Below are 12,566 nucleotides of genomic sequence, written 5' to 3' on the forward strand. Positions count from 1 at the left end.
CTCCCAGGGCCAGGGGGGACGCCGTGCCCCGGCACACCGGCTGCCCAGCCGCTCGCGGGACGAGCGGCCAGCGAGCCTGCCGCAAACCCATGGGATAGTTCTCGAGGCCGCCTGCTGCCAGGTGTGCCTGCCCCCACCCCAATAAAGCCGAGTGTTCTCCAACTGCCAGCCCCCGGCCCTTCTTCCTGGCACTGCACTAGCCCGTCAGGGCACCGGGGCACTGCTGGTATCAGGGCCACCATCAGTGATGTGGCCACCACCGGTCATGAAGCCAACATGAGTGATGGTGGCGATGGGGGAACCACATGGGCGCGGCGTGGCACGGGCAGGGGGTGGCGTGGGCAGCCCCAGGAAGGCGCGGGGCACTGCTGGCTGGGTTCATCGCTTTAATTGCTGGAAAGGCAGGCGGTCCGGAGCGGAGGTGAGCCAGGAGCCAGCCTCGAGCGGCTCTGGAGCCAGGAGGGGCAGGATTGGAGGCAAGTGGTGCCAGCGGGGAGCACGGGAAGCCGGCAGCACGGCGAGCCCACCGCAGTGCATGAGCCGGGCGTCCCGCACGGAGCCAGGTGCCCCTCACCGCAATAGCTCGCTTTGCAAAGGGCAGGATGGGGCGGCAGCAGGACGGGGCGCTACGCGTGCCCGAGGCAGCGGGGGGCTCCTCCGGGTGGGGCTACACGGCCATCCATGGCGGGAGGAGGGTGCCAAGGCGCGTCCCGGTCTGCGGTGTGACCCACCGGCCTCCTCCCGCCACGAAGAGCCGGAATGCAGTGTGGCGTGGCTAGTGCTTGGCTATGTCCCCCTTCTTGAGGATGATCTGCCGCTGCCAGGGTGCCAGCTTTGTCTCATCGTACCCGAGAGTCCTTAGCTTTTCTGACTGCTCCTTCTCCTTCTCCTCTTCCTCCCGCTTCTGCTTCTCCTGCTCTTTCCTGGTTGGCAGCGGAGGGCACCGGGCACTGTGGTCACCGGCGCCGCCACGCCCGCGCACCCGCCCAGGGAAGGTCTCCCGACACTCACCGTTTCTGCTCCCTGGGAAGGCAAAGGGAAGAGCGCGGTTAGCGGAGCCGCGGGGACAGCTGGCTGGTGCAGCAGCCCCCGGACCCGGCTCACCTCTCCTCCTCCAGCTTCTTGCGCAGGATGTCCCTCCTCCAGGCTGGCATGCTGGCCAGGCGCGCCTCCTCCTCCTTCTCCTGCAACAGACAGCCGTGTTAGCGGCACCGCCAGGAGCCTGCCCTCGCCACCCGCTCCGCAGGCAGCGGCATCGCCCTAGTGTGTTGGCACCACGTCCTGCTGGCGGCCAGGCTGCTCTGTGCGCCCAGCACGCTGCTGGCGGGGCTCGCGGGTGCGCGGCTTGCTGGTACATGGCTCCCCAACATCGCCCGCCTTCTGCCGGCGCAGGGAGGAGGAAGGAGTGCGCGGCGCGGCCAGCCCTTCGCAGCACAGCACAGCTTTATTGCACTGACACGCGGGGCCCACACTGCCCTGGCACTGCAAACGCCACGCCAGAGGGGAGCGCAGCCCCGGCGCTACGCCCCCCTGCACAACACACAGCCACAGCAAGCGGCACGCCACAACCTCGGCCCGGGGCCACACAAACCAAGACCGAGCCCTTCACCGAGCCGAGCAGAGCCGCGGCACTGCCAGAGCCGCAGAGCCGGCTGAGGAACCCAGACACCGGTTCTCGCTGCCCCGCCTGCCCCCGAGCTGGTCCCGGCCAGCCCCATGCCACACCGCTGGCACTGCCCGCACCATCCTGCCGAGCTCAGGTGTCGGACATCTCTGCCTCCTTCTCCTTCCAGAAGGAGAAGCTGCGGTCGATGAAGCGGCAGACATCCTCCTCACTGAACTCGCCCAGCTCCGGCACCGGCACTACCATCCCCTCCCGCCCCAGGGCCACGGTGGGGGGCTCCAGCAGGCTCTCCACCACCGCGGCAGGGCCATCCCCGAAAAACTCCTGCACGAGGTCCTCGAAGCCGTCGAGCCAGCCGCGGTGGCCAGCCTCAACCCGCTCCAGCGCGGCGCGGTGGAAGCGGCGGACGCGGGGCCAGCTGTGGCTGCCCAGACGGTCGAACATCTCGTAGCAGAGGAGGTGGCGGAACCGCCGCTCCTCGGGGCTGAGCGGCATCTCCAGCAGCTGGAAGTAGCCCAGCATGAAGAGGTCGAGCGGGAGGCTGTCGTGGGGCACGGGCGAGCCGCCGACGTGCGGCAGGAAGTGCTGGGGCCAGTGGAGCCCCGCGGCGCGGCTCAGCCGCCGGAGCTGCCGGCGCGGCACCCGGCGGGCCACGCTCCGCCAGCGGGCCAGCAGCCGCCCCGCCGCCCGCCGCAACCGCTCCTCGCCGGGCGCCGCCGCCAGCGCCCGCTGCCTCCAGTGCTGCAGGAACAGGCGGGCGGCGCGCTCCCGCCGCGCCTCGGCGCGCTCCCGCGGCGCCCCGGCCCCGTACTCCTCCTCCAGGACGGGCCGGCGGGCGCTGCCGGGGCGCTGCACCCGCCTGCGCTTGGTCACCCCCCCCGGCCCCTCGTAGTTGGCCTTGAGGCTGCGGACGGAGACGCCGCAGCCCAGGAGCTCCCGGCGGGGGTCGTGCTGGGCGCCAGGACCCCCCCATTCCTGTTCCCGTTCCCGTTCCCCCGGGCCGGCCGGCGGCGGGGACGCGCTCCTCGGCAGCGCGGGGGGGCGGCTGCCGCGGGCGGGGGGCGCGGGCAGCGGCGGGAGCGGCGGCAGCTCCTCCTCGGGCCGCGCCCCGTGCATCACCCGCAGGCTGCCCAGCCGCCGCTCCAGGCGCCGCACATCCTCCTCCCGCACCGGCCGCCCGGCGGCGCCCGCCGTGCCCCCGCGGGACCCCCCTACCTTGCGCCGCTGCTCCTCCTCCTCCTGCATGCGGAGCTGCAGCTTGCGCACCAGCACCTGCCGCTTCCACTCGGGGATGGGCCGGCCCTGCTCGTCGTGGCTCGGCACCAGCGTCTCTGCCTCCACCGGCGCCCCCGCGCCCGCCGCCGGCACCGGCGAGCTCCCGTTCAGCACCGGCTCCGGCGAGCCCCCCGCCAGGCAGCGCGGCGGCGCGGCAGCCTCGGGGGTGGCGGGCGGGGTGGGCGTCCTGGTGGGGGACGGCGAGGACGCCGGCGAGTCTGCCTGCGGAGGGAGGCCGGAGGGGGTCGGTGGGCGCCCGCCGTTCCCCGCCCCCGGCCCCGGCTCCCCCGCTGCCACCTACGTTGGCGCCCGCCTGGCCGCTGCCGGAGAAGACGGTGGTGAAGCCTTTGCTCTGCGGCGTCGGCTTGAGGCTCTTCCCGGCCTTGATCTCAGCCAGCAGCTCCGAGTTGTCGCCGGTGGGGGACATCATGTTGAAGGACTTGGTGCCTGGAGGGAGGCAGGGCGGGCAGTGAGGGTCCCCCCGGCGGCAGCCCCCCAGCCTTCCCCGCCGGCTCAAGGGCACGGCGTCTGCAGGGTGGGCGGCTGAGTGTCCCCCATGCCCGGGAGCCGCTGGGACTCCCGTCGGAGCAGCATCCCAGCTCTCAGTCCCCCAGGCCCGGGGGACCAGCACCCTGGCAGCCAGGCACTGGGTCCATGGGACCCCAGCAGACCAGCACCCCGTCACCCAGCTCCCTGGGTCCACGGGACCAGCATCCCAACTCCCAGCTCACTGGGTCCATGGGACCCTGCTGGAACAGCACTCGGCGCTCAGCTCCTGTGGCCCCAGCACAGCTCCAGCCCCAAGTGCCACCCTCCCCACGGCACCTGCTGTGACCGCAGTCGCCGGCCTGTGGAGTGGAGGGATGGCTCTGCGGCTGGCATCAGCTCTGGCACCGCCGGATACTCCTGAGCCACTGGGTGGCCCTGGACCCCCTGCACTCCCACACAGCCCCCAGAAACGTCGCATCAAAAGCCCTTGCCCACTCCGCTGCCAGCTACAAGCCCTGCATGGCACCGGCACCAGGGCATGCAATGCCCTGGGGATGCCCGCACCACTGCTCATGCCTCCCGCGCCGTGAGCACCCACCGTCCGTGCCAGCCATGTGTGGGTCCCTAACGGCCCATAGTGCCGTGCCAAAGCAGAGCCCCCTCCCCACCGCCAGGACCCGCAGCTCGTGCCGCTCGGCCGCGCCGGGGCCAGACGGCTGTGGGTGCTGAGAGCCCAGCAGGGCACACGCGCTGCCATCCAGCGCCAGCTGAGACCCCCCAGCCCTGGGAACCGGTGCTAATAAAGCGGACGCCAAGCGGCGGCCAAGCCCGCTGGCTGCAATCAGCGGCGGGGGAGCGGCCGGTGCGCTCACGTGGTGGGGTCACGCCAGCCGGCTGAGCGTGAACAAAGGCCCTCTGTGCGCAGGGCCGGCGGCTTGGCCGTGGGGGCCAGGGGGCCCCGGCCACGTGCCCAGCCCTGCCAGCCCTGCTCATTGGCTTCGGCAGCCCCACGCCGGCACTTGTGGCGCCCACATGGCAGACTGGCCTGGCGACGCGGTGGCAAGGGCTTGGTGGGCAGGAGGGCTGCGGGCAGCTGCCAGCCCCGGCAGCCGGCAGTGGCCGGTGGCTCCAGTGCAGGATGGTGCCAGGTCAGGCCCCTCTAGCCGTGCCCCACGCCGGGGCACCCCCTGAGCAGGGAGGAGCGCGGGGCCGCGATACTTACTCTTCATCTGCCTGAGTGCCTTTCCTCCTAGGGGGAGAAGCAGAGAGGCGGCGCAGGGTGCGCGGCAAAGGAAGGATTTGGCCACCGCAAGACAAGAGAGAAGAGAAGCGGCCAGCAGTGAGAGCAGGCGGGGGCGGGCGGGCGTGGGGGCCCCCGCGCCGACACCGGAGGAGAGAAGGACAGAGAGGCCATCAGGAGCCGCGCGGCCAGAGAGCCGCAGGAGGAGACACGGTGCAGCCGATGGGATGGTGCCCAGGATCGCCCCCTGTGCCCACCCAGCTCCCCACCACTTACTTCCCGTGGAGGAGGAGGAGCGGCGGGGGCCGGCGGGGGTCTCAGCCAGCGGGGGCGGCGGTGGGGGCGGTGGGCAGGCAGCATCAGGCAGCGGTGGGGGCGGCGGTGGTGGCGGCAGCTCGGCACTGGGCTTGCTGTCGCCGTTGCGCATGGTGTCCGCTGAGATGGGTGATGCCTGGAAGAGCACGGGAAGGCGTCGCCCGGTGCCGTGGAGCCACGTGCAGGCACACGGCGCGAGGCCAGGGCTCACCTCCTCGCTGTGCGCCATTCGCCGGGGGCCAGGCTGCTCAGCCGCACCGTGCCCCAGGTGCTTGTAGTAGTCACCCGTGCTCGGCTGCTTGCCGAAGTTCCTCGACCGCCTGGTGGAGTCGGCGCGGCGCAGGCCCTCGGGGCTGCTCTCGCGGGATGTCAGCTGCAACGGTGAGCGCGGTTCAGTGTGGCCGCGCCTGGCAGCGACCAGGGTGGCCGTGGGGCAGAGCTGCAGTGGAGCGGGGCTGTGCCAGCGGTGACCCTGGGGCAGATGCCGGGCTGGGGGATGGCAGGTGCATTTTCCCCGGGATCCGCTCAGCACAGGGCTGCACCGGAGGCTGCACACCGGGGCGGCAGCGTGTGCTGTCAGCACCTGGCGCTGTGACCCCAGAGCCTGGACCCAGGAGCCTGGCCGAGTCTCCCCTGGGATAACCCCCTGGGAACAGGAGTGCCGAGCCCCGGCCCCGCGGATTACTGGGAGCTTATCTCCCGTGGGGCCGGGGCCCAGTTCCAAACCTCTCTCTGAACGGGGCTCTCAGGCAGCGCGGCCTCAGCTCACCCCGGCACATACCGCAGCGGCTTTGTGGGTCGTGCTGCCAAGCACGGGTGCTGCAGGAGGTCACGTCCGTTCCCTGGGTTTGGGGTGCCTCAGCAGCACAGCCCCGCTCTCTGTGCCGGGGCCCCGCTATTAGCAGTTCTCCATGCGCCACCTCCACCCACGGCATTTGCACGGTGCGCCCAGCTGCTCGCCAGCACCAGCTGAGTCAACAAGCACCAGCTCAGCGCTTCCTGCTGTGGCTGCCATGGGCGCTGTGCCAGCGCTGGCTCTCGCCCCGGCAGCCCCGGCCCCGCTGCGGTGCGAGGGTCCGTGCCGCCCAGCCCCGCTGCGTGGGGCACCTGCACAGCGCTGGCACCGCGCCGGCACGCGCCCACACCTCCCACGGGCAGCCCGGCTGCGCGGCCCCAGGCAGCGCTGCTTCTTACCCCAGTAAGCACTACCAAGCTGGGGCCGTGCAGAACGAACACAACGGGGTTCCGAGCCCCACAGGGGCCTGGCGCACTCTGCTCTGCCGAGACTCCCATCCCGTGTGCCCACATCCCCTGCGGTGCTGGGCTCTGCCAGTGCCCTGGCCATGGCTGTGCACCGGGCTCCTGGCCCCGGTGGGGTGGCAAGAGCCGCAGCAGCGGTTTGGGGCAGCCCTGAGCCCACGGTGTCCCTGTCCCCCCAGCCCGCCTCGGGGGGCTGCACCCCTCTTACCTGTGCACGCCCGGCTGAGCCCTCTCAGCTCCTGGCAGCACCCGCTGTGCCACCCGACACCTGTGGCGCGGGCGACACCGGAGCTGGCTGCTCGGGTTACAGCCTGCGCAGCCGCCCACGCCCAGTGCAGTGCGGTGCCGGTGGCGTCGCCGAGGCCACGTGGGCGCGGCTGCGGTGCTGGCCACGCGCCGGCCTGCGCGGTGCCTCCAGGTGCCCGTGCCGGTGTGGCGGTGGGGCAGGGCCACCTGGTGCCATGCAAGCACAAGAGCATCGCCAGCCCCGGCTCGCTGTGCCCTTGCCGCCGGCTGTGTCCCAGCCCCCCGGTGCGTGCCAGCATAGTGGGGCCGTGGCCTGAAGCTGGGTCTGGGCCCTCCTGGTTCCTCCGAGAGCTAACAGCTCCCGACAGGGGATCGGTGCCCAGTGGCTTGTCTCCCCTGGGTGGCTTGTTCCCTGACCCGTGTGGCCAGGAGTGGCTATGTGTTGGGCACGGTGCCCGGGGCACGGGGCACGCGGTGCGTGGGACGCGGGGCAGTACCTCTCGGCGCAGCGCCTGGCTCTCCACGTGCCGCAGGTTGTTCTTGGCCCGCACGTAGATGTCGGCGGTGTGGGGGGCGGCGGGGGGTGCGGGCGCGGGGTAGCCGGGGGGTGGCGGGGGCGGCCGGGCAGCAGGGGGTGGGGGTGGTGGCGGGGGAAAGGTGGGGGGCGGGGGTGGGGCCTCGCTTGCCGGCCCCCGGCCCCGCGGCCGTGTCTCGGGATCCAGCATGTCCATGTACGCCTGCATGTCCGCCAGCGCCGGCTCGGGCACCCCTGCGCAGGGCAGGGGGTCAGGGGGGCTCACCCCGCGTCCCCTGCCCCGCGCTCCCCGGGCCCACACTCACGGGCAGCGGGGGCCCCCGCGGGGCCGCCCCTCTTCTCCCCGGTGCTGGACTGGCTGGAGTGGCAGGAGTCGTAGTTGGAGAGGGTGCTGACGGGGGAGCCCACCTCGAAGCGCGCCTGGGGCGCCGACGTCGTGGTGTTGGGGGACGACATGCCCGAGTCGGGCTGCCGGCACTCCCCGTCCGCCGAGGGGTCTCGCGACAGCACGCGGTGCTCCACGCTCTGCCAGGACAGCGGTGCCGTCAGGCAGTGGGGGGAGCGGTGGCACCCCATGTGCTTCCTGTGCACTCGCCCACGGCACACCACTGTACCATGTTCTCTACCGTGCGCAGGTACTGGGCGCAGTGGCCATGGCCATTGTAGTCAGCGAGGTCAGCCGCTGTGTAGCCATCCTGGTCACGGATGCTGAGGTCGGCGCCATTCACCACCAGGATCTGGCAGCACTGGGGAGAGGGGGCACGTGGCAGGGCCAGAGGGCGGCCCCCCCGGCCCCGGCGCCCCACCAGCCACCAGCACCCACCTCCAGCTCGCCGTTCTCAGCGGCGTCGTGCAGCGGCGTGCCGCCCCAGCCGTCTGCAGTGATCTCCCCGCCGTGCAGCAGCAGCCAGCTCAGCACCTTGGCGTGGCCGCGGCTGGCGGCAAAGTGCATGGCCGTGGCCCCCTCGGTGTCCCGCTCCGACAGGCTCACCGTTGTGAAGCTCATCTGTGCGGGCGGGCGGGCTGAGTGCTGGTGCCACCAGCCCCACGCTGTGCTGCCCCCCCGGGCCCCCACACCGCCAGGCCATGCCCGGCCAGCGCTCACCAGCCAGACGATGACGGTGTTGTGGCCCATCTGGGCAGCGGCGTGCAACGGGGTCATGCCATCGTGGGCACGCGCGTGGGGGTCAGCCCCACAGTCCTGCACCAGGTACTGGATGATCTCCAGGTGGCCCTCCTGGCAGGCGAGGTACAGCGGGGTGGCCCCTGTTTTGGTCTGGGCACTCAGCGTGCTGCAAGCGGGGCACAGTGCCTGTCACCCACAGCCACTGCAAGCCAGGATGGGGGACACATGGGTCACAGGGACACAGGGACACACAGGGCACAGGGGACACCCAGGGCACACAGTGGCTGGGGTAGGCAGGGCAGCATTAGGGCTGCGCATTGTGGCACCGTGGGCAGCGTGGGCAGTGTGGGCTGGGAGCCCTCCACCCCTTGGCTCCCCGCTGGGTCCCTGTGCGGCAGCGGCCACTGCAGCGGGAGGTCACTAAGTTAATCAGCCTGCTTAGGCTAAGCTCCTTCCTCCGGCTGTTTTTGGACACTGCAATTTAGCAGTATTTTAAAATAAGCAGCTTAGGTAGCACCGGCCACAGGGGAGCCGGCAGGGAAAGGCTGGGCTGCACCACGGTGCTGACCGGCCCTGCTGCCCCTGCCAGCTCCGCTGCCAGGCACGGGCGTCCCCTGCCACCCCAGTGCACCTTGGCATCCCCATGTCCCACACAGTGTATCCTGAATCGTGCAGCCTGCATCCCACACCCCACAGCCCTGTGTTGTCCATTCTGCATCCCACATCCCCACTCACAGGGAGCTGTTTTATCAAGTGCTCCATGAAAAAACCTGTTGAATATTTAAAAAAGGAAGAGCAATAAATACTCTTCTCTGCTATCGCAACGATCATGGGCCCTTAATAATTGATCCCTGTAACTGTAAGACGGGCTGCAGCCAGCGCTGCCTTCCCACTGCGCCGTGCCGCAGCCCCAGGCCAGCAATGCCGCTGGGCTCCCGGAACAGGGGCTGGGGCCAGGCCTGCAGGCAGGGGACGGCGGGGGAACAGGCACGCGTTCAGCCCCTGGTTGCCATTCCCCACTAATTAGGAAGGGGTTAAGCCACTTGGGCAAGCGCTGGTAAACTGTTTTGCCAGATGGCTGCGACCTCACGCTGGGCCACTGGCTACTGGGTTCCCCACGGGGCTGGGGCGAAGGCGGGCGAAGGTGGGTTGGGAGCACCAGTGTCCCGCTGCAGCACCCAGGGGTTGGATTTCGCAGCTGTAACGGAGCCTCCAGACAGGCGTGGGGCTGGGAGCGGGGTGAACCCTGAATAATTCAGGGGGAAGGCGGCAACAGCAGTGGAGCAACCCCAGCAAGAAGTGTGAAAGCCAACATGGGAGGGCTGCACCACACCGTGCTGATACCACGGGCACTGAGCAGGAGCCGCGGCTGGGCTGGGGCTGCGGGCTGCGGAGGGTTAATCCCACAGGTGCCAGGACTGAGACGGCACAGCTGGGGTGGGGGGATAAAGAGCTGGGGAGGCTGAGGCCGGTGAGTGCCGTGGGGGTACAGGGACCCTGCAACGGGCTCGGTGGCCCTGCCTGGCAGGTAGGATGGGGGGTGTGGGGTCGTGGCATCCGAGACAGTGGGGTACTGAGCCTCGGTTCACATCCCGCTGCGCACGCCCCCGCAGCCCCGGAGCCCGCCGGGTCGGTGCGGGGCGGCGGCGCACCCCGCAGGCTCCACCGTGGGAAATCAGAGCGGGGCCGCCGGCGCGGCAGCTGCAGACCCGCGGGGAGTCGGTTCCGCCGGCCCGGTGGGCGACTCCACCGCGTAACCCGGAGCACCAGCCCGGCCCCGATACCGCTCGGGAGGCAAAGCGGGGCCGCTGCCGCCGGGGTACCGGCCGAGCGCGGCTGCCGTGCCCGGCGATGCCCGCGGGCCCCGGGCGCGGGGAGCGGCCCCTCCCGGGCGGGCGGCCCAATCCCTTTACATAACAGCGGGCGGACAAAGGCCGCTGTGTTATCGCCCCGCGCCAGGAGCCCGGCGAACCGACCCGGCGGCAATATTTCTGCCAGCGCTCGCCGCCCTCCTCCTCACCCTTTCTGGGCCATAAAGAAGGTGCAGCTGCCTGCCCGGCCTGATAACGCAGCCGCGTTGCCCTTGGAGCTGGGGAACGCGGGTGGCTGTGGCATCCGTCCCCAGCGCTGGCACCGAGCCCGGCGGCCGGAGGGAGGGATGGGGGGGCAGCGGGCACCTCGCTCCCCCGCCGGTGGGTGGCGAGCTCCCCGTGTGGAGCCCGTCTCGCCCGCCGGCAGCGGGGACGGTTACCTTGGGCAGTGTCCCAAGAGGAGTCGCAGGGACGGGAAATCCCCTTTGGCCGCGGCGTAGTGGACGGGCAGCGCTCCCGTGTCTGTGGCCGCCGTGGGGTCACTGCCCCCGAAGCGGAGGAGCCAGTCGATCACCTCGTGGTGACCGAAGCGGGCTGCCAGGTGTAGGATGGTGGCACCGGAGTTGTCTGTATCCTGCGGGAGGAAGCGGGGCGGCCGTCGGGCGCCGGGAAACGTGCGTGGGGCCGGGGGCCACTGGCTGGAGGTCCCGGCAGCACGGAGCAGAGCCAGCGGGAGGGACGGGCCGTCGGAGGGTCCGTGTGCCAAGCGTGCTGCCCTCCGGCGGGGCCGTGCGCCACCCGCACGCAGCGGCCGCGGCACAAAGCCCTCTCGCTCTGCCGGCGGCGGGCAGCCCCTGCCCGCGGGGCCCCGCTGTGCCGCCGGCCCGGCCGCCCTCCGCGCTCGGCGGGGCGCGGGCAGAGCTGGCCCCCGGCCAGGGGGTTGCCGCAGCGCGCTGACCCCGTCCTTCCCGCTTAATCCGCGCTCCCAGCCCCTCCGCCGCCTCCTCTTCCTCCCGCCCGTCACATGTCGTTAGCTCTCGGCCGGCCCCGGGGCAAGCCGCTTACCGCCCCGGTCCTGCCGTTGTGTAACCCCGGGAGGGGCCGGCAGCCCTGGGCAAGGCCCCGGAGGGTCTGCGCCCCCTTGGGGCTGAGCCCCGCCGGGATGCCGGGGACCCTCCGGCTGCCAGCCGGTCTGCACGGCGGTGTCCTGCCCGTGCTGGTCCGGACTCCGGCGCGCCGGCGGGAGAGCTGGAGGGTCCAGGCGCGACCGTCTCCTCCCGGTTGCCCGAGCCCACCCGGACCCGCTGCTCCCTCCCGCCGCTCCCCGCGCTCCCGCTCGCACCTGCACGCCGCAGCCCCCCTGCGTGAGCAGCCACTGGAGACAGGCGAGGTTGCCGGTGGCGGCGGCGTCGTGGGCCGGCGTGGCCCCGTTGCGCGCCCGCGCGTCCCCGGGGAGCGCGGCCTCGGCCGCCAGATACCGGAGGCAGGCGAGGCGGCCGGCGCGGGCGGCGTGGTGAGCGGGGGAGGCGCCCAGGGCGTCCCGCAGCCCCGGCCGGAGCAGCCCGGCCGCCCGCAGCCCCCGCAGCGCCTCCACGTCGCCCTGCCTCGCCGCCAGCAGCGCCCGCTCCAGCGCCATCCCGGCGGCGGCCCCGGCGGCGGCCCCGGCCGCCGCTTGGCACTGCGTGGCGCTGCCACCCCGCCGGCCCCCGGCCCCGCCGGCTCCTCCTTCTCCTCCCCCGGGGCCGCCCCTCCGCCCGCCCCTCCCGACGGCGCGGCGGCTGCCCGCCGCCGCTGCCCGGGACCCCAGGCCGCCGCCGCCGGCCCCTGCCAGGGCAGCCGGGCTTGCCAGCCCGCGGACGGTCCGCGGGATCCCGAGAGCCGCCGGTCCCCGGCTGCCGGCGCTATCCTGGGAAGCTATTGCCTCCCCGCTCCGCCTCGTGGGTGTCCCCTTCCCCCGCCCGCCACCGCGGCGGTGCTGGGCTTCTCCGGCAGCCCCGAGGTGTGCCTCCGCCGGCCCCGGCAAAACCGGCAGGAGGGGATGCCGGGCGCGCTGCCCTGCCTCCTCTCGTCGCGGAGGGGCCGGGACGAGCGGCGAGGAGGGTAGGCCCGCGGAAACCGACGGCGGGACCCGTGGGCAGCGCGGGAAGCGGCGGCGGCCTCCCTGGGCACCGGCAGCGGGCAGGAGGCGACACTTCCGCCGTCAGCACCGCGGAGAGCGGCGGCTCGCGCGCTCAGCACCGCGGACAGCGGCACGGCCGGTACCGGGGCGCTGCAGCACCGCGTCCCCGCCGGGCCCCGCGCCGCCTCCCGCCGCCGCCGAGATACGCGAGGCGAGAGCCCCGGGACCCCCGGGCCGTCCTCACCGCCCCGTCTGCCCGCGGAGGCCCAAGCGTCTCTCGCAGAAGCGTCGCCGTGTTCTGTCCCCACCCAGACCCCCGCCCGCGCCCGGCACGATCCATCACCGGTTACTCGGGGCCGCCGCCTCCGCCCGTCCCGCAAACCCCGGGCGCCCCGCGAAACTCTTTCCCAACTGGAGAGAGACGCCACCACCGGGGAAGGAGGGGAGCCCTCCCGCCGACAGCCGTGTGCCCGGCGAGGCAGGTAACGGGCATCCTCCGGCCGCCAGTTTGGGCACGGCACGGAGC

General features: G+C 72.5%; 2 protein-coding genes across 3 annotated transcripts; both read right to left on the reverse strand.

The window, feature by feature from the left end:
• Positions 1-656: 656 nt before the first annotated feature.
• LOC308049323 (espin-like) lies at positions 657-11,557 on the reverse strand (the record flags this gene model as incomplete). Of its 2 annotated transcripts, XM_080358899.1 has the most annotated exons (14): positions 657-950; positions 1,105-1,184; positions 2,840-3,121; positions 3,201-3,346; positions 4,611-4,637; positions 4,905-5,079; positions 5,155-5,316; positions 6,947-7,218; positions 7,290-7,509; positions 7,599-7,730; positions 7,808-7,990; positions 8,090-8,276; positions 10,362-10,555; positions 11,264-11,557. In XM_080358899.1, the coding sequence occupies 14 exons, from the start codon at positions 11,555-11,557 to the stop codon at positions 776-778; spliced, it is 2,529 nt and encodes an 842-aa protein (XP_080215025.1). In that variant the 3' UTR covers positions 657-775. The 2 variants fall into 2 exon arrangements, with proteins under 2 accessions (XP_080215025.1, XP_080215026.1); XM_080358900.1 differs by lacking the exon at positions 4,611-4,637 and having other exon boundaries at positions 2,840-3,117; positions 3,197-3,346.
• Positions 1,757-2,740, reverse strand: ESPN (espin; the record flags this gene model as incomplete). The annotated part of the gene is made up of 1 exon (XM_080358569.1): positions 1,757-2,740. One exon carries the CDS (start codon positions 2,738-2,740, stop codon positions 1,757-1,759), a length of 984 nt encoding a protein of 327 aa, XP_080214695.1.
• Positions 11,558-12,566: the final 1,009 nt, after the last annotated feature.

Source organism: Nesoenas mayeri (assembly GCF_963082525.1).
Source record: "Nesoenas mayeri genome assembly, chromosome: 24".
NCBI lineage: Eukaryota > Metazoa > Chordata > Aves > Columbiformes > Columbidae > Nesoenas > Nesoenas mayeri.